General features: G+C 43.3%; 4 protein-coding genes across 5 annotated transcripts; 2 read left to right on the forward strand and 2 right to left on the reverse strand.

Annotated features, from left to right (window-relative positions):
- Positions 1–302: 302 nt before the first annotated feature.
- On the reverse strand, positions 303–2767 carry LOC139636007 (E3 ubiquitin-protein ligase TRIM39-like). The gene is made up of 2 exons (XM_071503644.1): positions 2603–2767; positions 303–2510 (listed from the first exon to the last, which is right to left on the reverse strand). The coding sequence occupies exon 2, from the start codon at positions 2491–2493 to the stop codon at positions 1084–1086; it is 1410 nt and encodes a 469-aa protein (XP_071359745.1). The 5' UTR covers positions 2494–2510; positions 2603–2767; the 3' UTR covers positions 303–1083.
- Positions 2768–3029: 262 nt separating this feature from the next.
- pus10 (pseudouridine synthase 10) lies at positions 3030–11159 on the reverse strand. Of its 2 annotated transcripts, none has more exons than XM_071503638.1 (18): positions 11051–11159; positions 9314–9441; positions 8931–9221; positions 8738–8824; positions 8447–8481; positions 8239–8353; positions 8032–8093; positions 7868–7913; positions 7600–7664; positions 7424–7509; positions 7213–7338; positions 6271–6327; positions 6092–6168; positions 5793–5848; positions 5492–5609; positions 5266–5408; positions 4492–4591; positions 3030–4313 (listed from the first exon to the last, which is right to left on the reverse strand). In XM_071503638.1, the coding sequence occupies exons 2-18, from the start codon at positions 9437–9439 to the stop codon at positions 4275–4277; spliced, it is 1629 nt and encodes a 542-aa protein (XP_071359739.1). In that variant the 5' UTR covers positions 9440–9441; positions 11051–11159; the 3' UTR covers positions 3030–4274. The 2 variants fall into 2 exon arrangements, with proteins under 2 accessions (XP_071359739.1, XP_071359738.1); XM_071503637.1 differs by lacking the exon at positions 11051–11159 and adding an exon at positions 10161–10294.
- On the forward strand, positions 10491–16788 carry cct4 (chaperonin containing TCP1, subunit 4 (delta)). The gene is made up of 13 exons (XM_071503639.1): positions 10491–10801; positions 11610–11662; positions 11757–11846; positions 12021–12129; positions 12908–13172; positions 13478–13610; positions 13858–13997; positions 14078–14174; positions 14687–14797; positions 14937–15067; positions 15748–15982; positions 16376–16489; positions 16617–16788. The coding sequence occupies exons 1-13, from the start codon at positions 10684–10686 to the stop codon at positions 16629–16631; spliced, it is 1611 nt and encodes a 536-aa protein (XP_071359740.1). The 5' UTR covers positions 10491–10683; the 3' UTR covers positions 16632–16788.
- Positions 16789–16933: 145 nt separating this feature from the next.
- On the forward strand, positions 16934–25627 carry fam161a (FAM161 centrosomal protein A). The gene is made up of 7 exons (XM_071503636.1): positions 16934–18393; positions 19488–19756; positions 20911–22122; positions 22396–22563; positions 22653–22752; positions 23274–23404; positions 24048–25627. Exons 1-7 carry the CDS (start codon positions 18238–18240, stop codon positions 24352–24354), a joined length of 2343 nt encoding a protein of 780 aa, XP_071359737.1. The 5' UTR covers positions 16934–18237; the 3' UTR covers positions 24355–25627.
- The last annotated feature ends 92 nt before the right edge of the window (positions 25628–25719 follow it).

The raw sequence follows: 25719 nt of genomic DNA on the forward strand, positions 1-25719 counted from the left end.
CCTGGATGAACTGATCAGAATCTGGTGATCGTTGGTGATTCACTCATCCTTTCTTTCTGTGTGTCAGTGTATATGTCAGACAATAAATGTCAGTAGAGAAATATAAAACTGGGTTTGAGGACAAAACTGTTTTCATCAAATAAAATCTAAAGGATCCATATTAAGATAGTTTATGGCGAATATATCATTGTTTTTAAACTCCATTAACCCCATATCAGCTCTGTGTAAGGCAATTATCATATATAGTTAAAATGTGTGTGGAAGGAATCCAGAAAACATCAAAGACAACAACAAAGTAAAGTAAACATCCTTCATCAGTTTAATCAGTAACAAATAGAAGCATCAGCAAACTTAAAGTATTAAAAGTAAAAGTTCTTGTGACTGTTCGTTAATCCTGAGCCATCGATGCGTCAGCAGCAAGTTTCTTCTTGTAATTTCTTGTAACTTGCTGCTCCAGGTGAGTTGCTTCATATACAGTCAGATAGTTTAGTCCACTGGTTCCCAAACTAGGGGTTGGGCCCCTCCAAAGGGTCACCAGATAAATCTAAGAGGATGTCAGATGATTCATGGGAGAGAAGAGAAGAAAAAACTTTTCTCTGATGTTTGATTCTGTTCTGAAATATTAGATCATTTTACAGTTTCAAAGGTTTAGGTACAAGGTCACAAGACAAGAAGGTTGGAAACCATTGGTTTAAACTCCAGACATGTTTTAAACTGAGGCTCATCTACTCTGACTCCCTGATTGGGAAACCAGGATCTGGCCTTGGCTCCGCCCACCACCTGCTGGCTCCAGGTGTCCAGGTGAAAGAGCAGAGAGGATGAAGATGTTAGAGGAGGAAACATCAGAGAGACTCAGCCTCATGTTGGAGCCTCAGTCAGACCCAGACTCAGATGAGGAGTCTGTCAGTGGTTGTGCTAATGCTAACTCTGGTGCTATGTATTGACAAGGTTTAGGTTTATTTATATTATATATAGTCAAGTGCTTTTTTATCTAAAAGATGAATCTGAAAAAGAACCACTGTCAGATAAAGGACATAAAATTATTATGTAAAACTAATAAAGAAATGTCGGTCAGATGAGGAATCACCGCCTCCAGACTAAAGACATCCTGACCTGTGGTTGTGTCACAGAGACCTTCAGTGTTGAGATCTTCATTTTGTCATCAGTGTTAAAGTGTGGAAACAGTGTGTGCGTGAAAGTGTGTGTGAAGGTGTGTATGTGTGTGTTAGTATCAGGATCAGAGAACGACAGTTTTCCTCTGTTCCAGTCCAGATTCACTCTGATCCTCTGGAGCTTCTTCTTCACTGGGAGTGCAGTGAATGAAGTTGATGGTGAAAATGCTGAGTATTTACCTTCATACAACCCTATTCTCCACACTCCAGAGTCTATGTTTCCCTTCCTCTGCACAGTCTCTTCTAACACACCCAGTATCCAGCCTGCACTGTCTCCCACCTCGACGTCCCAGCTGTGAGTTCCTGAGTTAAAACCCTCAGAGCCCAGGACAGAGCAGTGATAATCAAATCTCTCTGGATTGTCAGGAAGCTGCTGTTCTTCTCCTCGTCTCACACTGGTCAGATCTTCAGACAGGATGAGTTCTGGATGAGCAGTGTTTGGGTCCAGAACCACAGGACTGTAGGAGACCATGTCCTTCATCTTGCTCCAGATGTTGAAGGTCAGGTTGCCCAGGTGTTTGGCCTGGTCTATCAGAGCTCCTGAGCCCAGCTGGGGATCATCCAGCAGGGGGCGCTGCTGGACTCTGTCCACTGCAGCCTTGTAGTTGAGCAGGAATGAGACGTCTTCAGCTCTCAGCTCGTCCTCTGTGGCTCTGACTGTGTCTGAAAGAGCTGCTGTCTCTCTGCTCAGAGCCTCCATCTTCTCCTTCATCATCTGACTCTTCTGCTCCTCTTCCTCCCTCAGTGCAGCCATCCTGGCCTCCTCTTCCTCTTCTAGAAACTGGTGAAGCTTCTTAAACTGCTCCTTAATCTGCCTCTCTGTGTGTCGGGCCTGGACCTTAATGTGTTCTGCTGTTTGATCAAACTTCACTTCAACTTGTTCAAAACCCTTTAACTTCTCCTTTAAGGGCTCCAGAGTTTCCTGAAGTTTCTTCTTGTGTTGTCGAGCAGCTTCATCGATGGGTCTGAATCTGTGGTTGGTGTGTGTCTCTGAATGCAGACAGATGACACACACTGGCTGCTGATGGTCCAGACAGAAGAGTTTGAGTTTCTCAGAGTGCAGACTGCAGAGAGCCTCTGAAGATCTCTGATCTCTCTCCTGTAAGAAGGACTCACACAGGTTCTTTAACACCTGGTTACAAGGTGGTTCTGACTTTGAAGATCTTCTCTGACAAACTGGACACAGTCGTTGTGGTTTCTGTCTCCACCAGCTCTTCAGACAGTCTTTACAGAAGCTGTGGCTACATGACAGAAGAACAGGATCTGTAAAGACCTGATGACAGACCGGACAGCAGAGATCCTCCTCTGATAAGGAAGCCATTTAGTCTGTGAGTGAAGCTGAAAACACAGCAGACAGAAAGTCAGTCACGGCTCCCCTCCCCCCTCTACTGACCTCACTGAAGTTCACTTTGACTCTGAGTCAAACTCACCTTCAGTGTGTCGAAGCAGGTCGAAGCAGCCGTGATGTAGCCGGACTCACTCAGAGGAAGCTGATCGTCTGTTCTGTCTCTTTGCTACGAAGCACAACAAACTGTTTCCTCAGTTTATCTCAGGTGAGCGGTGGAGGATCCTTCGATAAATGAAGTTTCTTCCCCTGTATCACAGGGTGTGTTTCGTTTCAAAGTTCAAAGGTGCACCTAACAACACCTACAAGGCTTACTGATTAACAGGCAGGTGTTGGGTGGTTCTTATGAGGCTAGAACAGTGAGTGACATTACATTTTGACATTGAAAATAAAATCTGGAATTAAAAGATTAAAAGTTGGTACAAGTTGGTGTTCCAGTTTACAAACCAGGACAAACTGGTTTTAAAGCTTTTCTTACTCACATGAACCGAAGGAAACTCCACAACACCAGGTTCACAAACATCAGATGTTTTTATTAGTTCGGGATAAGAGGCGGCAGTTTGAGGAAATGTTGATCTTTATTAATTAAAATAATTGCAGTGGTTTACAAACGTAACTGTCTTCAGAACCTCAAAAATGCAAAAAAAAAATTTTATTTTATTTTATGTTAAAGTGAGTTATGACATGTACAGAAATATCAGATATAATTGGTTTCATTAATATTTGATCATTTTAAACAGATGTTGCTGAAATGAAAATTCCTCTGAAGACATAACCTGCTGCCAGACGACAGTTTTAAAAACTGCTTTTCTCCATAAGGTTTGCAGAAGACGCGGCATGCAGCTGAATCCTGAGATCACATATGAAGACAGGTGAAGGTGTCTGAGAGTGAAGGACTCAGTCTGAGATGTCCTAAAGTGGCCACTGTACAGAGCACAAGCCTTTGAGATTTAGGTGAGATGGTTTTTCCTCTCACTCTCGTGACAAACTGCATATTTTGCCCCATCTATGGTAAAAATCTAAGAACAGAAAAGTTTGTTTCCACAGTCTGGGGTGAAATAAATCTACGGAAGCCCTGAGAGGCAAATGAGAAAAATTAAATTCTGCTGATTCATTTTCTACGTCTGATTTAAACTGTTTTCTCTCCTGTGTCTGTTACTTCAGAACAGGTGAAAAAAAAGACAGAGTCAGGATAATCGTCCTGAAGTGCCTCCATTTTTTTCCATATGTGAAACAGTGAATGGAGAAATGATGGTGCACTTCAGCCTCTTGTGGCTAAAATGAGTATTACAACAACAAACACTGAAAATCCTGACAAAAAAAAAAAAAAAACCCTGCCAATTTTTTTTCACCTTTTCTTTACAGATGAAAAAGTAACTTAGAAAATGATCCTTTAAAACGTTTTATTTAACAGATGAAAAAAAAAACCAAACATTTTTTAAACCCAGGAAAGAAACAGATTTACATCAGACAACATCAGAATCTCTCCTTCTTTGTCTCAGCACAGATTTACATGGCTGCTATGATTTCTACATCCTTACAGACTTGTGTTATTATATATTTTCTGTCATCCAGCTAAAAGACACTGTCATCTTCAGGCAGATCCAGAACCAGAACATAAACAGACCGGGCTTCACAAAGCAGCAGCAGCAGCAGCAGGACCGAGCGACTCTCCTCTTCACGTCCCAACAGCGTTTACACCGTTGTTTTCAGACTCACACTGGCTGAGGCTGAACCTGTGGCCTCTCAGTCCGCCCTCACTCCGGCAGGGCAGGAGGCCAGTCCACGTCCACAGACTGAGAGAGGACACAGAGACAGGCGGCTGACAGTCAACATGGGAACCAAGGTTTAACACGAGCACCTTAACTCGGGCTCTTGCAAAACATTAGGAGACACTTTGCTGCTGCTGTTTCTGGTATTTGTCCTCTAAACGTCTGAATGAATGAATGAATGAGACTTTCAGGTTGGTCTCACCTCCACGTCCAGCTCCAGGATGTCTGTGTCCGTCTTCAGCAGCTGACACAGGTTGGGTTTGGTGCGGCCGAAGTCTCCGTGGACAAACTCTTTGATGTAACTGTGGCTGAGGTCAAGGAGCATTTAGTGATCAATTCGAAAATCTGTGAAAACCTTTAAAAATCCATATTTGACTTTTTTATTTGTGGTTTTAAGAACCTGAAACCATCTGAGTGTAGTTTTACATCTCCTCTCTCAGGAGCTCTGGTAACAACGGGTCAGTCAGCCAATCAGAAGAGAGGATCTCAGCCTCTCTTCTGATTGGCTGACTGTTTTCTGAGTGATAGAATGAAAATACAGCAGATTTCAGGTGAACACTCAGAGAAACCAAATCCTGCAAGGTTGGATGGTGGGTCCAGGTGGGTGGAGTTTGGGGCGTGGCTGAGGGCGGTGACTGCTTTGTTGTGACATCACAAAGTCCCAGAAGTCCTGACGGCTGGTTTTAAGGCTCAGTGTCTGAATACAGGCTGTGTGCATTTCTCTGTGGACTGAGACTTTGATACTTTCACAGTATTAATATAGAACCTAGACCTGCTTTATAGTCACAAACACATGGACATCTACCTTTAGACTGGATGGAGCTTTAACCATAGACTTTAGTGATGATGAGTTCACTGTAGTTTGATTTACTGGATGGTTATTTCAGTAAACACAACTGTACCTTTAAAACGGAGCTGATGTGTGGTCACTGTGTATCTGAAACAATCCATTTTTAAAGCGGTGATGTGAGGATACGTCCCGGCCTGGGTCTTCAGGCCCAGGTAGAAGTGATGTGGGTCCAGGAAGCGGGTGTTCATGCTGTGGATGACTCGCTGTCGGACGGCCAGCGCCCGGCGGTGCAAAACCCTCAGAGGAGTCTTCTGATCCAGAGTCAGCTCCTGAAGCGACAAACAAACAACCAAACTGTTTACTGACTGTTTTCAGCATAGTGTGTGTGTGTGTGTGTGTGTGTTGCAGTGACCTTGATGTCGTCGATGAAGACGATGTCCTCTCTCTGGATGGGTTTCTGGGTCCAGATAAGCGCCGTGTACGACTTTGTCTTCTCCTCCTCGCCCTCCTTCATTCGACTCATGGCCTCTCTACAGTTTACACACACACACACTGATGATATTTCACACACAACTAAATAATTCATTTTCACTTATGTATTAATAGATTTAGGTCGTCAGAAGTGAAAAAAGCTACAACTACAGATAAACTCCAAACGCAGACACTTTAACATCTATTGATCATCAGAGCAGTTTCACAGTTTCTCTTCTTACCTGGAAACGATCTGCAGGTCTCTCACTCTGATTTTGTCTGACGACTTGTTTATGGTCTAAAAACAACAAAAGCCGAATTTAGTAAAGTGATAAAAGTGATGGACATGTCCTGAAAGTTGCCTGTTGTGTTATTAAATAAACAGCGTGCAGACTTCATCTTTTGGCTTGATGGTGGCGGCAGTGTAACGATAAGATGGACCCTGAAATCATGTGACTGATTTAATCTCTGCAGCTCTCGACCAAAGAGCCGACGTGAGGTTTGTGAGATGAGTGAAGGAGCTGATGGAAACATGGAGCACCTCCTGTAGCTGCTTCATCTCCACTCTGCTGAATCTGGATTTGTGAGGATTCAGCAGCTCCATCGCAAACGGACGACCTGCCCAACGAGACCGGAGCAGAAAATCAGTCTTCACGCTATAAGTGACAAAATCCTCTTCAAGTGAAGCTTTAAAAAATAAAAAAAATAAAGGTGCGTTACCATTTCCAAGAGTCCGGACGTCCACATCCTCCCTGCCAGACGAGGAGAAATTAAAACCTGTAACACAGAAGGAGACATTCAGGATGATTTCACCGTCCAACATGTCACTGTTCTTCAGCCTGTGGATGTTTTCATGGAGGAGATCCTGGTGAAAACGACAGAAACCACCTCATCAGGACATTTCAGATTCAGAGACAACGAGCTCAGTCGGCTCCATGTTTCCAGCCCAGTGGTCGCACAGCTAATAAGTATGTTACAGACACACGTGGATCTTCGGATGCAACCATCACTTAGTTTATGCTGAGACTGTAAGTGTTTGTACAGTCGCACAGTGTTTGTTCTTCAGGCTTCATCACATTCAGTTTAAAATCAAGTACTGGCTTCCACATTAAAGAGCCAAGTCTCAGCTTTAATATGAGCAGGTTCACATCATTATAGAAAGACCTGTGTGGGAGATTTAGCCCTTGTAACACAGTGCTCAACCTAACTGGACAGATACACATGAAGTCAAAGCTCATCATGTTCAATATTCTGTGGAAAATATTCTGTGTTAAACATCTTTCTCACAGATTCTCTTTTTGTTGCTTTGAGCTCAGATTTTGTTCAGGGTCAAAAGTATCTTGGTTGTTGATTTCCCCCTTTCTGCAAATTTAATTTAATTTTTCTTTTTTAGAAACACAAATGAATACACAACAACCAAGACTGTTGCATATTACTTACAGGGACTAGAATCATTATCAGACTGGTTTGATTTTATGCATCAAAGGGTTAAACTGCACATTTATGAAGAGCTTCAGAGGAGGTTTTAAAACACTGCCTATCATGATACACCCTGAAAATACCAGGATATTATTTACAGGCCTTATCGCCCGACCGTAGACACGACCCTTTTCCTCTGACCCTCTGTGATGGACTGGACTCATCATCAAAGTGTGGACTCACCGTCGGCTCTGAAGGCAGACAGGAGCGGCGCTGCGATCAGCTCCTCCACCGAAGACTCCATCCTCCTCTCTCCATCGATCACCCAGGGGGTCTGAGGCAGACTGCGACAGAACTTGTTGTATCTCCCTGAACGTCAGGACGAGAAATCATTCAGGGACAAATCTCAAACAACAACAACACGTTTAAAGGTTTTCTTTCTGTCCTACAATACCTGCTACAAAGACGGACACGTGGAGACACTGGATGTCCTGAAGGCTGCAGCAGCTGGACGGCTGCGCTGGAGGACATGGGTAGAGTCTGCAAAAAAAAAAACAACACAACAATAATCACTTCAAGGCACTTCTCAGAAAGAAACATCAACACCTGAGATATACAGGTGAAGCTCACCTCAGAAATCTGGCATCAGGTATCTTCTCCAGAGCTTTGACCACCGCCATCCTGGTGAACACCGACTGCACAGAGAGACAGAATCTCACTGCAGGAGGCTGAAGGATGGACTCATCACCTTATATAAACCCGTGGCTGTCAAAATATAGAGCTTCCACTCTTTATTTTGCAATTTCCTTTTTATTAAAATGGATTTGTTAACAGTCGAGGTATCGTTACTGATATCAGACATGTTTGAAAATGATCACAAAACATCTGAACTCCTCACCTGTTTGTTCTTGGTGGGTTTGAAACAGTCAGGACACGCTGATGCACTGTGGGAAGGATGGAAAACAGGAGGTGGAGCTAAAAGAAAATGTGCAGTTTCTCCATCAAATCTGGATCTAAGAAGAAACTCTGGAAGTGGGAACCACACCAGAGCTTCGTACTCACAGGAAGTGACAGTCTGAGTCTGTTGCTTCATGAGTGAACTCCACGCCGACCTCGAAGGCGCTCTGAAAACACAAAGTTAGCTTCATCTGTGTCTAATGTGGAAAACTAACTTGTTGTCATGCATCAGAGGTAAACTGGTGTAAGTCAAGTTTGAAAGTGATCATATAAAATGTGCTCCTGAAATAAATCATCGTGGATATCATTTACCCTGGTAACCACGGAAACGCCCCCCAGCTCCTTGGCGACCAGGCCCTGCATGATCCACTTGAAGGCCTCCTTCACCTGGATGACGTCGTCCTTATCGAGCACCGAGCCTTTTTCCCTGAAGGTTCAGTGTTCAAGTTAAATTAACCCTCTGCTCCTGTGTGACCGACTGTACGAGTTCAAAATGTCAAGTCAAGACAAATTCATTTACCTCACTTCCTTCTTCACGTGGAGCCAACAGGAATGCTGCAGGATCAAAATTCAAAGGTTTACTAATGTGATGAAAAGAAAAATTTTGAATTACAGTTGAAACAATCAGTCGACTGATCAGAAAGTCAGATGTCAAAAAAAACGTATTGTTGAAGTCATTATCTCAGCAAAAATCCCAACATTCACTGGAATTAATTTATCTGGGAAATTTTACAGACCAAATGATTAATCGATTCATTGAAAAGATGATTGACAGATTAGTCTGGCTGTTACAACACAGGCACACACTGACCTCCCGGACACACAGCTGAGCAGGCAGAGACACAGACAGCACCAGGGAGTCAAACTCGTAGTTTTCTGCCTTCACTGTCTCTGCTATCTGTGAAAATACAGAAACTATGAGTTCATCTTAACAACAGAACGACCTGATGCTGCGTCTGCCATTGTTGACAGTGTTGATTATGAAAGCAGACACACACACACACCTTCACAGCCTGAGGCGTGCCACAGAATTCCTGCAGGATTCCCAAACACACCACACACACACGCGACTCTTCACCCCTCAGTTTGACCACAGCAGCAGCGTCTTCCTCTGCCTGAGCGTCTGTCTCACTGGGCTCCAGTTTAGCTCTTTTGCTCGGTGGATCTTCAGGAGCTTCTGATACAGCTGCATCATGGGACTTGTTGTTTTCCTCTGTGGACACTGAAGCTGCTGAATCTTGGGATTTACTGTTTTCTGTGTTGCAGATGAAAGCTTGAAGTTCTCTGAGCGTATCCTGTGTAAGATGAAAGAATGACACAATGCATGATGGGTCAGTGAGTGACTGGTATTAAGAGGGAGAGCTGGACATTTTAAAATGAGTCCTGCCTGTTGTGGTTGTCTGTAGACGGCCTGAGCTCGAATGCAGCAGAATCTGAGGATGCAGCGAGCGCAGCAGCCGGCTGAGAGCAGCTTCTGGACGATGGGTTTATCCTTCTCCTTCAGTGGCAGCATGACTGCAGGAGGAGCAGATACAGTCATTACAGTCACGAAACGGGAGAAACAGGCTTATTTCATTAGACAGGAAATGTAATGAAATGAAATTTAATGCAAAAATGTCAGAATTAGCTTCTCTTTCTTTTAATAATTTTAATTAATTGTTTGGTTTTTTAAATATTTGGAGTGTTGAAGGTCCCACTGTGCGTAACTGTGACACCTTTTTCACTATTTTGTGAATTTTTACAAATCAAATATTTTTACAAATCAATCGGCTTATCAAGAAAATAATCAGTAGTAGTGGGTAGGCCTATACACAACAGTCACAACTTCAGCTGCACCAGTAAATTGCTGCTTACACATTAATGATATGATAATACTAATACTACTACCAATAATAATAATTATCAGAGGGGGCATTTTCTGCAGTGACTGATTTTAATTTTTACACTTTTGCTGATTAAACTCACAGACCTTCTCTCAAGTAACATTTAATAGCAGGACTTTTAGCTGTAATGGAGTATTTATTTATTAAAATGTGGTATTAATACTTTTACAGGAGCTATACCCATATACAGCCTGTGGAACAAACTGAACAGTTCTCATCCTCTGCTGAAGCATGAGACTCTAAGGATTGCTAAGCTAACCTAGCTAACACTGAGCTTTTAAGAGACACAATGAGCGGGTGTGAAAGCGAACAGCGCAGCGAGCTGCTAATAAACACCTGAAATAAACCTACCGTGTAGAGAAACGGTTAATTCACAGAAATATAAAGTGAAGAAAGCAGACAGAGCTCAGCTATCTGTTAGCATGTTCATCCAAAAGCTTCCTCTCCACTGGCTCAGCCCTGACAGACAGAACTAATCAACCCACATCAGCTCGTCTCACCGTGATGTTAAAATGTAGGTATTAGCAAACACTATAATAACTGCTCTCATTCATATGTTGATAAATGGTCCCGTTTCTGTAAATTCACAACAAAATCTCGGCCGTTTTTCAATAAATAAATTAATTAAAATCAGTTCCGTGACATCGGTACTCGACGCCTTCTGTCTGGAAACGTCACCTCCAATCGCCGCGCAGCGACATCCGGGTCCTTCTCTCCGCAGCAACCCGTGGCTCTGGAAGGTTCTGACCGGGACCGGGTGGAGGTCGCAGAATCTGAGTCCATCCGAGGCGGAACCGCCGTGTGTCAGCCCCGGGGCTCATCAGTCCCGCTCTGAAGACTCGTCTTAACATTTTCCATCGATTATAAAGTCGCGATGCCCGAAGCGATGGCGGCACCGAAAGCCTCAAACGGAGGCAAAAACAAAGGAGGGGCGTATGTGGACCGCGACAAGCCGGCCCAGATTCGGTTCAGTAACATCTCTGCTGCTAAAGGTAGGCTAAATGCTAACTCGCTATTTTAAACGTATACTATCCGGCTCTCCAAAGCTCATCTTCCCGTTAAGATTCATAACTCTGGGCTGGGCAGGGCACCGCCTGTCCGGTCCGAAATCTCATTCAATAAAGTCTAAATTTAACAGCCTCACTCAGTATTAATTGTTCACAGTGGTTACAGCAGAGAAGCGTGCTCCAATAATTCAAAAGAATCCTATATATCTATTCAGCATACATCAATCCACTTACTTTGCTGAAACTTGCCTCAGAATTTGGTTTGCTTCCGTTAAATCCTCCAGCGGTGAAGCTGAAAGTAACGAGCAGCATGAGACGACAATTTCCAGAATTTTGACAGGAGTTTGGTTTGGTGTTGTCTGCCGGCAAGATGCTCATGACTCAACACAATCTCAGCATCAGCTAGCTCGGTGGCCCAGTCTGCTGCACACTATATAAGGCCAGAGGCTAAGATGCAAATGGCTGAGTACCAGTAGATATTAAATGGGAGTATCTGAAATAAAAGCAGGTAGTACAGCATTAACATCACTTTGGCTTCAGTGGATAATGTGGAAGTTAATTTGTTGTGACTGTGTTCTTGCTTGTGAATTATTCCTGTTCTTCGTTCATTTTATCAACCAGAATCATGCAACATCATATAATGACAAAGGATTTGCAATCTGGATTTAAGGCAAAAACGTACTGATCTGTTTTTAAAGGCCAAATCAGATTTTTGTTACTTCGTGCTTTTAATGTCAGACATGTTGATGTGATCATTGTCGGTGATCTGACACTTTTCCTGCTTGTCTGACAGCTGTTGCAGATGCCATCAGAACAAGTCTGGGACCCAAAGGCATGGACAAGATGGTCAGTAAACAGATTTTGGCTTTAGGCTAACTTACCCGGCCCCTCCGTCATACACGTGTTGCTAAGCGGAAGCTGTTTTGCTGTTTTGTCTCAGATCCAGGACGAGAAAGGTGACGTGACCATTACCAACGATGGGGCCACAATCCTGAAGCAGATGCAGGTGCTCCACCCTGCTGCCAAAATGGTACGTTACACCTGTCGATACAGAGGCCGTCTGATGGTGGATTCAACCAGAATGTTGAAGAAAGCTAACACTCTTTCCTCTGATATTTTGCCTTTTTGCTTTTGATAGATTTTAACCTGAACTGATGTTTTTCCTTTGTCCTGCCCTGGATTTAAACATACGTGTGTGTTTCAGCTGGTGGAACTGTCCAAAGCCCAGGACATCGAGGCAGGTGACGGCACCACCTCTGTGGTGGTGATCGCTGGAGCGCTGCTGGACGCCTGCTCCAAACTGCTGCAGAGAGGTGAGACCTGCAGAGGACGGAGGACAGACACTAAATGAAAAGGAATCAGTGCTGCTGTTGTAAATTCATTTCTGTGTTTGGCACTGTCCAGCTGTGCATATTCCATCATCACATTAAAAAGAGAAAACACAGGAGGTGGAAAACGGAGGAAGTTTGGCATATTGAAAATGGGAAGAAGTAAACGTTCAGTTGGGTTCAGACAAGTGTCGTTTTTTCCCACATTTACTTTGTGGTAATTAATCAGTGCAGCACGTCACCACGTCACTGGTGGGAAAAGTGGAGGCAGATCAGTCGGTCGTATTCAATGCAGCTCAATCACCAGACTGAAGTTATTTTGATAATCACCAGCTGGACACACATTATATCCAGCATAGTTTTGTAGTCAGTTGAAACTGAAGGTTCGATGTAGAGCAGCTGGATCAGTGGTTCTGCATCATTCTGTGTCTAACCAGTTTCCAGGAGGAGTCCAGTAATCTGTGGGTTCATCAATAAATTGTGTGGTCTGTAAAATGTCAAAAAGTTCTAAATCACAAAGTGACATCTCTTTGTTGTTTGTGTGTTTAAGCAAAACTCTAAAGTACAAAGATATTTAATTTAAAAAGATTGGAAACAAAAGAAGTCAGTAAATAAATCACGTTTTAGTCGTGAAGCCAGAGATCATTGGGCATTTTTGCTCGACTTCCATGTGAAAACATCTTTCTGTAGATTCAGCCTCCTCAGATTGAATAATCTGTTAATCGTTGAAGCATTAATGTCATGGCTCTGCCTCGTTGGTCAGGTATCCACCCCACCATCATCTCCGAGTCGTTCCAGAAGGCCGTGGAGAAGGGCGTGGAGGTGCTGACGGGCATGAGCCGGCCGGTGCAGCTGAGCGACCGCGAGACGCTGCTGAACAGCGCCACCACGTCGCTGTGCTCCAAGGTGGTGTCGCAGTACTCCAGCCTGCTGGCGCCCATGAGTGTGGACGCCGTCATGAGAGTCATCGACCCGGCCACCGCCACCAGCGTCGACCTGCAGGACATCAAAATCATCAAGAAGCTCGGGTGAGTGCGAGCGCTGGAATCCAGCTGTTTGACGTCATTAATAGTTCACCAGATGTTAAAATTTCCACAACATGAATTGAAAACATCTTAAAGAAATAGTTAAGTGATGTTTTTGTGTAATAGGAGTATATTTATCACTACTTGACATGATCATCATTCTCATATTAAAGGTTCTATTTTCATTTTTATAATTATTATTTATAATTATAATATTATAATATTATATTTGATGAATTTTTAAGCCTGAGGCTCCTGAGCCACATGAAAACATGTGCCAGAATTTGAAAGTGGGTCTTTGTTTTCAGTGGGACCATTGACGACTGTGAGCTGGTGGACGGCCTGGTGCTGACCCAGAGGGTGGCCAACACCGGCGTGACCCGTGTGGAGAAGGCCAAGATCGGCCTCATCCAGTTCTGCCTGTCCCCTCCCAAAACCGACGTGAGTCACCTGATCAGTATCAGCTCAGATTTTCCTGCTTCATGTGTTGGACTTGATATGATGAGAAATATGTGAGTTTGAGTTCCTGTGATGTGACAGGTTTTGAAAGAGCAGTTAAACACAAAATCCACATTTTGAGTTAGTAAATTAAATGTACGCTCAGTTTAGTGTTGTCCACCTACAAAAATCTCATAGTGACCATGATCGTGTCTCTCCTGACCTGTCGTGTGTGTTTTTTGGGATGCAGATGGACAACCAGGTCGTGGTCTCAGACTACGCCCAGATGGACCGCGTCCTTCGGGAGGAACGCGCTTACATCCTCAACCTGGTGAAACAGATTAAGAAGGCCGGCTGCAACGTGCTGCTCATCCAGAAGTCCATCCTCAGGTACACACACTGAGGACATGAGATCAGATACTGGTTTCTGTGTCCCTGTTTGATACTAACGACAAGCTGTCCTGCTACAGAGACGCTCTGAGCGACCTCGCCCTGCACTTCCTCAACAAAATGAAGATCATGGTGGTTAAAGAAATCGAGAGAGAGGACATCGAGTTCATCTGCAAGGTGAGCATCGCCACACTCACAGTGACTGCGTCAGTCTGCAGTCCAACCTTGTAGGATTTGGTTTCTCTGAGTGTTTACCTGGAATCTGCTATATTTTTATTAGATCACTCAGAAAACAGTCAGCCAATCAGAAGAGAGGCTCAGAGCCTCTCTTCTGATTGGCTGACTGACCTGTTGTTACTAGAGCTCCAGAGAGAAGCCTGAGAGAGGAGATGTAAAACTACACTGAGATGGTTTCTGGTTCTTAAAACCACAGATATATCTTCTGATGGAGATCAACACTTCAGATAAAACACAGAAGATAAAATGTGGAGCTTTAACCGCTGATTTAACACTAGGCAGAAAATATTTGTTTCATCGTCTCTTCTGGTTGAAAATTTCAACTGTTGTTGTTTATTTCTTTTACTGTGTTGTACAGTGTTCTTTAGTGCCTGTAAATAAAATGAATTATTATTATTATTATTATTAAAGCTACTACAGTGAAGTAAAATAAAGTGTCTGCTCCCCTTCAGACTATTGGCACCAAGCCCATCGCCCACATCGACCACTTCACTCCAGAGATGCTCGGTACAGCAGAGCTGGCAGAGGAGGTCAACCTGGACGGCTCCGGCAAACTGGTCAAGGTATGCATCACACCGGGTCTGTGGACAGAGATCCTGGGAGATTCCGAGTAGATGTTATTGCTTCTCAGATATTTTAGCTGAAGACCAAAGACACCTCGACCTCGTGCCTCCGTTAAACCGCTGCTGTTGCTCCCTGCAGATCACAGGCTGCACCAGCCCCGGGAAGACGGTGAGCCTGGTGGTCCGCGGCTCCAACAAGTTGGTGATCGAGGAGGCAGAGCGCTCTATCCACGACGCACTGTGTGTCATCCGCTGCCTGGTCAAGAAGAGGTTGGTGATTTCTGCTGCAGAGTTTATGTCACAGAAAAAAAACACATCCTCCCTGCGCTGATTCCGACAGCGGAGAGGAAAACATCCAAACACACAGACTCCCTCTGACAAAGGCGCTCTCGCATTGGTTCATCATGTCAGAGCGTAACAAACAGAGGAACAGGAAGGTGGAAAGCTCCCTGTTTGATCACGCCGGGTTGTCTCAGCAACCTGGCCGGGGAGCGTTCACACATATATCATATCCCAGAGAAACAACTGTGATGATTCCTCAGTACATTACACGGACAAAAGGCCCATAAATGCAAGAATGTTTAGATTTGGTTAAGTTGATTATGTAGTTTTGCTCATCAGTTCTGTCTGACAGGGCAGCGAACATGAAGCCACTTTATGAGTTTGTTTACTTCCTGTCTGATCAGACTTCACTGCAGCAGAATCAGTGCTTTAGACGTTATTGAAATAATCTGGTCATAACCTTGTGACTGAGGCTCAACTGGACGTTACTTATTTTTAAAGGTCCTCCAGGGAGCTTTTGATGTGAGGACAGAAGAAACAGTTCATTGCTGCTGGAGATTTTCTCTTTTTTACTTTACTGAATCACGTTGTGACATATTTGGATTGAAGCATTTTCTTCATTTTCTCCATCGTCTTCTTCCTCCTCCTCCTCCTCCTCCGCCCCTCAGGGCCTTGATAGCCGGCGGTGGCGCTCCAGAGATCGAGCTGGCTGTGCGTCTGGCCGAGTACTCCCGCACCCTGGCTGGCATGGAGGCCTACTGCGTGCGGGCGTACGGCGACGCCCTGGAGGTGATCCCCTCCACGCTGGCTGAGAACGCCGGCCTGAACCCCATCTCCACTGTGACGGAGCTCCGCAACAGGCATGCCCAGGGAGACAAGATGGCCGGCATCAATGTCCGCAAGGTCAGTCTGCTCCCCTCTGACACTGTGTTAACTTAACATCCATGAGGGAACACAGTGAAGAAAATATATATATATATATATATATATATATATATATATATATATATATATATATATATATAGAGAAGATGGTGCCTGTTGTTTGGCCAATTCTACTTTAATATTTACTTGCACTTTACAGACTAAATTATACATTAATTGAAAATGAACATAAAGGTTAGTTACATTAATCTTAAAAAAATAAATCCCTGCAGAAGAAGTAAATTACCTGTAACGCTGCTGCAGCAGAGTTGTTCACTTCTTGTGTCATTTACATGCCTGTATGTGATTTGTTTTTGCATTTTGTCTTTCTGTGACGCAACATTGAGTTTTTACTGTGTGTGTTGGTGACAGGGTGGGATCTCCAACATCCTGGATGAGCTGGTGGTGCAGCCTCTATTGGTTTCCGTCAGCGCACTGACCCTGGCCACAGAGACGGTCCGCAGCATCCTCAAGATTGATGACGTGGTAAGACTCCACATCCCAAATCCCAGACCAAGATAAACATGAATGTTATGTCAGAGTCTGAATTCCTGTCATTCATATTCAGCCTGGATGTAAATCATAACTGAATAACTGTCTTGTCTTGCTGCAGGTGAACACTCGATAAGAGACTCGAGCCTGTCCAGTGAGTTCTGTCACTAAGCCTGTTCGTACTGCGAGGGATCAGAGGACTCTGTCGACACCTGTCTGTTCAGATTTCCACTGTAGTTGTTACGTTGCATAATTTAATAAAAAACAAGGCTTGTTTTTTTGTTGACACTCCAGCTGTCGCCTGTGTGAGTCTTTTGCTTAACAGTTAGGTAGCTTACAGTTGAGTTTTTACGCCTGTACCAGTGACGGCTGTGGCCGGACGTGTTTTCATGTTTTCATGTTGTCCGTCTGTCTGTCCCATCCTCAGGAACACGATGTCTCAGGAGTTCCACAAAACATGTTTTTGGCCTTAACTCAAAAGTTCATACCCATTTAACACAAATGTCTGATCGGCCAAAATGATAAAGTGATGATATTTCATTTCCAAAAGGTCAAGGGTCAACTTCACTGTGATGTAATGTTCTGCAAAAACACTTTCAGCTCTGGCCATTATTCAATGCTCCAACTAAGGAACAGAAGAGATTTGACCATATTTCCTACAACTTGACTGGTTCATGGAGGCAAACAAGGAGATAATCCTGTTTTTTTTTTTTTTTTTTTTTTTTTTTTTTTTTGAGTACTTATTCAGTGAATTTTAAAAACCTTTTTAAAAGAGGATATCTAAAAAAAACCCCAGTGTTTTTTATGGTCTAGGCCAATCACTCTTTTTCTACTGCTTGTCATGCTTCGTTGACAATGATTTTATCAACATGGCAGTATTATCATGACATTGCTGATGATTGGCGTGTGATTGAGTCGATGAACAAACCTTCAAGAATAAAATCAAGAATAGCATACGAGAAAATCGGTTAAAGAAGTAGATTTTCTTTCCTTCTAATTTACCAGCAAATCATTTAAAAATCCCCTTTTCTGGCCAAGACGGACAGGAATAAAATTCATGGACCAACAACATGAGACAACGCAAAATAAACCATATAATCTGGAAATACGTGGTCCTCCATGTAAATTCACTACAGACAAGTTATTAAGTTGGACGATTTATCGTGCTCAATAGATGTTAATTTTAAATTATATTAATTATCATATTTTAGGGAGTGTACTTCCAGTCGTACAGCATTACAAGTGAGTGGGAGTTTCATGAATATGACTAATTGTCATTTTGCATAATAGAGAAACGTGTTTATCAATAAATTTCCCAGTTTCGGCTTCATTACTAGTGGTAATGAAATAATATCCTCAGGCGAAATTAGAATATAAAATCTTCAGTCTGACTCAGATATAGTTGAAAATAAAAACAAAGGAAAGAATATAAGTTCCGTGGTTTTACTCGCTGTTTGCAAAGGGAAAACATTACTGTCAAATTATTCAAGTGGTGGATATTTTGTAAATTGTCAGTTCATTTGTCGAATTGTGATGCTTTTAATTTGTAAAGCGCCAACATTTCCTGTTTACATTTCCCAACCAATCCCCGGTCCGTTGCTAAGGAGCCCAGCCGTTGCCTGGTAACCGACGGACAGTTTTCAGCGGCGGGTCGCTGTTCGCTGTTGAATTAACGTGTCTGTCAAACTGATTTTACAAAGACTTAACTTCTACCAGAAAACTGGAACATATTCTACGAGGCCATGGCGAACGCCCACCGGACAAACGTTCTGGTCACTTCGTGTTTGAAGACGCCGGTCGACCCGCACACCAAAGCGCCGTTAGCTTCATACGAGCGGGAGAGAGTCCTGCCCTACACGGCTGCGGGGCTCATGGACAACCGGGACTACGAGAAGGAGGTAAACACAAGAAAAATGATTCAAATTTGTATTAAGTCTGGTGTGAAACAAGCGTGTGGCTGTTTCAACACCACCTTGTTGTTTTAAACGCCTTAAAAGTCACTGACGGTTTGTTTTACTGGTACATTGGCCCTAAGTAGATATTACTAAACTGCCTGTTAGAGGAAATGTCAAATTAAAGCATTGTGAGTTCAACTGTCAAATAAAAGTACAGTTGAAAGTGTAATTTAGCAAAAATGCTTTAGAAATTATTGCACTTTATGAAAAAACATTAATTTATTGTGCAGCAAAAATAGATTATTGGATTTTAAAGACCCCGTTTGTCTTAACAAGATGGAAAAAACGAGTTTGAATTGGTTTTACACTTCACTACATCACAGCCCATCCTTTATTAGATTACACAAAATAATGCTTTTGGTTTTCATGTGTTTTCCCACCTTTCCATAGTGCAATGCTTGAGTTGCAGTGTTTCAGTTGTACCAATATTTTAGCTTTTTGTATTTTGCATACAGTGTCTGATCTTGTCCAGTCAACAAACAGCTTCAGGTTTCAGGTCAGTTCATGTGGTGGAACGGATTTAACCTGTATAATTTGTTGGCTTGACTATTTTTGGACTTCCGTCTTGACTAGATTATCAGACGTCACATTCACTTTATAATCCCAAACACTTAGTTATCCTTTGGACAACAACGCTGCTGTCATTCCCTGCAGCAGCTGTCCCATGTTAGTGAAGTTCTTGACAAACACCTCATGATAATGTAAGTAGCTGTGATGCCAGACACCTGATGCAGAGTGTGTGTTAGTTGAGCTTCTTCGTGCCACGCTGCCCTTTGTGCTCCACCATATGGCCCACGTCGCTGGTGTAGCAGGGTAATAGGCTTAGTCCTAGAGGAGCCTGAATGCTGCTCCTGGAGCAGGGCTGCTCTGCTCCAGGAGGCCTGGTGGATCAACACACCGTCCTGAAGCCAGCATAAAATGTTATTCTCTGGCAACTTCAGAGCAAATATATCAGTTTATTGAAATTTTTATATCATATAAATCTAATCTAATCCAATCATATGCTGTTGTTTGTTTTCCCCTGGGGCCACACACAGCTGGAGTATGAGGACTCAGGCTCTGATTTCTGTGATGAGGATTATCTGGGGAAGGGAGGGCCTCTCATGATAAATGACTACAGGGCAGCAGGAGACCACCTTGACCTGAGCAACATCTTCTTCTCCAACGAGGAGTACTATAGCAAACTGGAAGAGCTGAAGAAGGCCCACCTCCGCACCATGGCCGAGCTGGAGAGCATGTACCGGCGAAAGCTGGAGCTCAAGTTCATGGAGCCCTTAGACATGGCGATGCTAGAGACGGGGCACAGGTGGGTGGCTTTTGGTCACGATTATATGAAGTTAACTGTGTTGGCTTTATTGTCTGTGACTTTACATCTTCAGTACATATTTTCTAACTGCACTATAAAGACACAACAAAAAGACAGTGCAGTGATTCAAGTGTGAAGCCTTGCTCGTACTCCTTTTGGCCTTGAGGGGGTGTTATATCAACATTTCATAGTACAACAGTTTAAAGGGTCAGTTCACTCAAATCACAAAACAAAACAGTTTCTCATTCACTACCAGAGGTGTTATGACAGGTAGTTTTGTTTAATGGGAGTTTGAGATATCCACCTCTGAAACCTCTGCTGCCACCCCAGTGTACTGGAGGTAAGTAGAGTTTTTTTTGTCCCGTTAAAGGAATTAAAAATTGCATTTGAAAAACTGTCAGGGAAGTTTGTGAATTATCCAAAATCATTGGGAGTTGTTTATGGGAAAACATTTTTTAACTTTGTGCAGTGCAAATGAAATCTTAGTCATGTATGTATATATAGATATAGAAAAAAACAAAATTATATATATACATGGAAAAACATATTGTCTCACTATCAGTAAGGGAGAAAATTTGGGTGAACTGACCTTTTTAATAATGATGAAGAGACTCTGTCTGAGCAGACATTTTGATATGGCGTAGTTTCAAAAATTCCAAGCTGTTCTGTCTCTTCAATTAATCACATTTTATGATATACTGTATGTTATAATGTTCATGTATAATTAGAGCTGATATGATCAATCAATTAAGTGATTGACAGAAATTTATTGTGCAACAATTTTGGTGATAGATGAGTCCCTTTTCAGGATATCAGAATATCAAGTGTTTGCTGGTTTCGTCTTCCTTGCTGTGAAGAATTTCTTAGGGTTTTGAACTGCTGTAATAAACAATCTGAATGCATCTGTTTGGCCACGGGTAAACTGTGAACCATTAGAATAAAGTAACCTGGGTGCAATTTAACTGAGCATCTATGTTGCATTTGAGATGATTTCTCACAAGCTGGAATTAATGGAAACTGAAAATGTTCTCACTCTGCACTTGTTCCTATTTCTTCAGAACTGTATACTTCACTGTCACATGGTGAGGGTGAGTTATGTTGAGTAAATTTATGAATCACAGGTGCATTAACATATCTATTTATATTTTGATCAGGCTACCGTGGTCAAACAGCAGCCCAGCAGCTTCACGTCGTTTGAGGAAGTCCCACTCTGCTGTTGAACTCAGGAGGAGTTCAGGACAGTCAGATGTATCATATGAGGATGAATCTGCTGCGAACGATGTGGAGAAGGGCCTTCTCTTCTCTCCCAAAGAACACATCAAGAACATGTGGAGGGACTTCAAGCTGTCCCCTTACAATCGTCACCAGTCGTCTTCCTCGCTGCACAGCCTGCCAGGAGGCCAGAAGGGACCAGGAAAGGGAAAAGGCAAGAAGAGGCAAGGGCTTAAAGATGGGGAGCAGAACTGGAAACACAGAGTCACCGTCCCGAAACCTTTCCAGATGACCCTGCGTGAGGCTGAGAGACGAAAGCGTGGCATAAAGACACGTTCAGAGATCGAGGCGGAGAACGCAGAGCTACGACGGCAGCTAGAAGAACTGACAGAGTGCCAGAGGAAGTTTCGTGCCAGCCCTGTACCCGCACACGTTCACCTCCCACTTTATGAAGAGCTGCAGGAGCGTAACGACGAGCGGCGGCGAAACATGCGAGAAGAGCAGCATCTTCTGAGCATCCAGAAACCTTTCAGCTTCCTGGAGAGGGAGCGACTAAAGAAGGAACAGAAGCAGCTGCGTCACCCACAACCATCCGACCAGGAGAAAGTTAAACCCTTCAAGGCCAAGCCTGTGCCCAAGGCGGTGTACGCAGCTGCATCAGGGGAGCTGATGAAGGAGGAGCAGCTGTATCGGTCCATCAAGATACAGATGAGAGCTCAGGAGTTGCTCCACAGTGCTTCGATGCCTCCCAGCATGCTTTCACGACGACTCAGCGAACGCAAAAAGACCAAAACTGACGCAGCTGGAGGGGATAACAGCTTCACCCACAGACCACAGATTAACAAAGAGATACCTGACTTCAACGCCAGTTACCATCGCTTCCAGAAACAACTGGAGAAACGGAAGGAGGTGAAGCCTACAACCGCATGTGAACCATTTGATCTGAGGACATCGCAGATCTCCTCGCACCGTGAACGCATCCTGGCCGACATTGAGAAGGAGCAGAGCAGCCCTCGGATGCTGCGCTGGCCGTACATCAACTCTGGGTCGACTCGGACGCCAAACTCAAGCCTCTGTTCATCTCTGTCCGGCAGCCTGGAGCTCCTGCCTGCCAAAGTCACAGACGCTACCAAAAAGCGCCATGAGGCCGTGAGGTACTGTCTCAGGACTCCCAGGGCTTCCACCATTTTAGTTGAGACAGAGACAGTCAAATCTCCTGTTTAGACATAGCGACCTCAACGGTGTATTCTGTTTGAAATCCTCAAAACCTGAAATTTTGTGGAGCTCCTTTTCCCATCATCCTTAGCAGTATTTAACATCCCATAGCTGAGTGCACCCATATCCTCAACTATCTGCCCCCGCCCTCCTGACGACCACGTCCCATCCAAACCTTCCTCCATCTGTGACCAGATTGTCTCCCTGAGTAGAAAGGTGCTGGAGCAGAGGAAGAAGGCTGAGGAGGAGGAGGAGCGGTGGAAGGAGAGGCAGAAGCAGAGGGAGAAGAAGCTGCAGAAGGTGGTGCTGAAGCGGGCCCAGGCCAACGACCCCCACCTGGCACTCTCAGAGACCCACCAGACGAAACTCAGAGAAATCAGGTCAACATCATGAGCAACCTAAACTGTGAACATCCTTCTGTCTTTATTTGTTAATTCATGTGATTTGACTCTGTTCTCAACCTCTACAGGAAACAAGACCTCCAGCGCAGGAAGGAGTACCAGCAGGAGATGAAAGAGATGCAGCAGCGAGTGAAGGGGAGGCCGCTGCTGCTGGAGCAGGTTGCAAAGGTAAAAATTAAGCTCACCTGTCAATCAAAAAACGACACGGACATCTACCTTTATACTGTATGGGACCTTTAAAACAAGAAATGATGATATTAGAGCAACAGAATCATAGACTGTTAAAAAAAAGCTTTTCATTAATATAAGTTTTAATTTTAAATGAGGACATTGAGCTGACTGATGTATGTGACATGTAACATAGGTTTAAAAAGCTGCTGAATGACCTGAACTTTTTCACCATTAAGTTAAAGTCAGATTTTGGTATCAGAACCTTAGAAGGGAGGGGTTCTCCTGGCTCAGAGATCAAATTCAGTAAGGTGTTTTTAAGTGAGACAGGCTGATAATTCAGGAAAATATGGGATATCACGTCCTGATAGTGAATCTGGGTGAAGGAAAGTTAATAGACAAAACAATTCCTGGTATTCATAACAGGAAGATGAGGGTATTTGAGGGTGGGCTGTTTCCTGATCTTTGATGATTTATTCCACTACTTACACCGGCTTTCTGAACATGTGCTTCGATAACAGAGGAATGCCAAACAGGCAGCAGAGAAGCGCTACACAGACGCCCTGCATGGATATGATCTGACCGAAGAGTTCCTCAGCAGCAAGGCAGCCAAATCAGGATCTGGCTCCCAGAACAGTGACGACAAACAGAGGTAAATCTGTGACGTCTTTGTTGTGTAAACTCCACACTACGCTCAGGTTTACTGACCAAGCTTTACAGCAAGGAAAACTACAAGTATGACCTATATCCATCAGGCCTGCCCTCAATGAGAGCAAAGCAACAGACTCCCTGTTCTCTGAGCAACAGTCAAACATACCAAAGTATTGAATTTGTCAGAGAAAAATAAAGTTCATATTCACATGTTTAAGGCTATAACCAACAAGTATTTGATATTTCTGTTTGACAAACATAATTTAATAGTTGATGAATGTGTTGTGTATAAAGCGTAAAATGTGTCAAAGCTCAGAAACAGGATGGGCTTATATGGAAAACAATGTGTTTCTCATACATACGTCATTGGTGTGTGTTGCCCCTAACTGTCTCAGCACAGCACTGCTGACCTCTGTTTTAAAAGACAAGCTGAAAGGACCTTGAGAAAAGCCAGTCACAGATGTTAGGTCAGAAAGCCTCTCCCATCTTAATGAGGTCTGTGATTAGTGTCCAGGAAGACGTATGAAAAGAAGATTGTTGTGTGATTATTATCAGTAAGAGTATGTTTACATTCTAGGCCTAATGGTGAAAGTATTTCTGTTGTCAGAAGTTGGTTCTCTGCTGATTGTGATCATGTGTATTAGTGACCAGGAGGACCCAGACATGGGGTATCTACCTGTCCACTACAGAAAGGTCTTCCTCGATGATGATGATGATGTGGATCATCCAGACCAGAGGGATCAAGGGAGAGAGGACAAGGAGAGCGATGAGGCCTCACTAAACCAGCGCGATGGCGAGGACGACAGCGCTCACCGCTCAGATGAGGATGAGCGTGGTGACGATGATCATCACTACTCTGACGAAAGTTACCACTATTCAGACGATCATGAGAACTACTCAGAGGACAGCGAGCATGATGCTGACACTCGACAGCAGGAGGCAGGAGAATGATGCCGTCACACGTCATGATATAAGTGGCCCGCACCATCGCCACGTTCAAAAACTCTGATGAGACTGAGCAAAGCTGAACACATCAAGTGAGGAGGACCCTGGAATATTAGCATGTTATATTTAACTCTAAATAATGTGCACATAAATATGAAATTCAAGAATGAAACATGTAAATTGAACATTAGGCGATGATGTTGGCTGTGTCTAAAATCCCTCCCTTGTTCACCAATTCACTGTCTCCACTAAAAAAACATGTATTAGTTTACTTTACAGAGACCAGTTAAATGAGACTGGACACTTTTGAATCATCAGTATTTGGATCATTATTTGTTCATTATTTGATCATCATTGTATCATTGTCCATACTTTTTTTTCTTCAGGACACAACATAATGCACAAGCTTCACATTAAAGGGACAGATTTTGGACACAGCTGTCAGCCTTTTTCATAGGGGACATTTTGACTCATCATAGTAGGAGATTACTGACTCTGCTCTATTGCTCTAATGGGCCCAGTAAGCCATGATATTAATGTTATGTCCCAAACCTGAAAAATGTTCTCCATAAAAAAGGCAAAAGACACAGGTGAAAAATATTAATACAGTATTAATAATGTTTCTGTAACATTGGGATAAATATACTTTTGTTATTGAACGGCACTTGAATAAATGACTATCAAATGACATACATTACTGTGAAAAAGTTTTAGGCACTAAAAGTAAAGTGAGGATGCTTTCAAATATAATATCTAATAATTAACTTAATTGCTGTAAACAGAAAAAAACTAAATGCCATCAGTATTTGCTCTTACCCCCCCCTTTGTCTTTAAAACAGCACTAGTATTTCTCAGTAAACCTATCCTCAGATTTTCAGGTCCTTGACAGCTAAGTTGTTCGAAGTTCTTCAGCCACAGTTCTTCTGTGGGGTTAAGGCTGTCTCAGTGTCTTCTGTCTCTGCATGTGATCCCACACTGACTCCATGATGTTGAGATTGGGGCTCTCTGGGGGCCAGACCATCTGTTGCAGGACTCTTTGTTCTTTTTGTTTGTGAAGATAGTTGATTATGAGTCTGGCTGTAAGTTGGGGCTTGTTGTACTGCTGCAGAATGAATGGATAAACATCTAAAGTGCCTAAAACATTTGCTCAGTACTGTGTTTGACCTCATAGAAATTGGGTAATATTTATTGCTATATTGAACATATTATTTTTTTAGTCATCAGGATCTTGTTCATGTCACACTGAACCATCTACAATAAAGTCACTGATTTAAAAAAAGCGACAACTCTTTTCATTTTGTGATGAATTTGTTATTTATCTCTGTTTGGTTGCCTGTGTGTTGGTGTTGTCAGAGGTCAAACTGGAGCCAA

The sequence above is a fragment of the Trachinotus anak genome, unplaced genomic scaffold (assembly GCF_046630095.1).
Source record: "Trachinotus anak isolate AG129_WGS33_773 ecotype Australia unplaced genomic scaffold, CSIRO_AGI_Tana_v1 ptg000019l, whole genome shotgun sequence".
Classification (NCBI taxonomy): domain Eukaryota; kingdom Metazoa; phylum Chordata; class Actinopteri; order Carangiformes; family Carangidae; genus Trachinotus; species Trachinotus anak.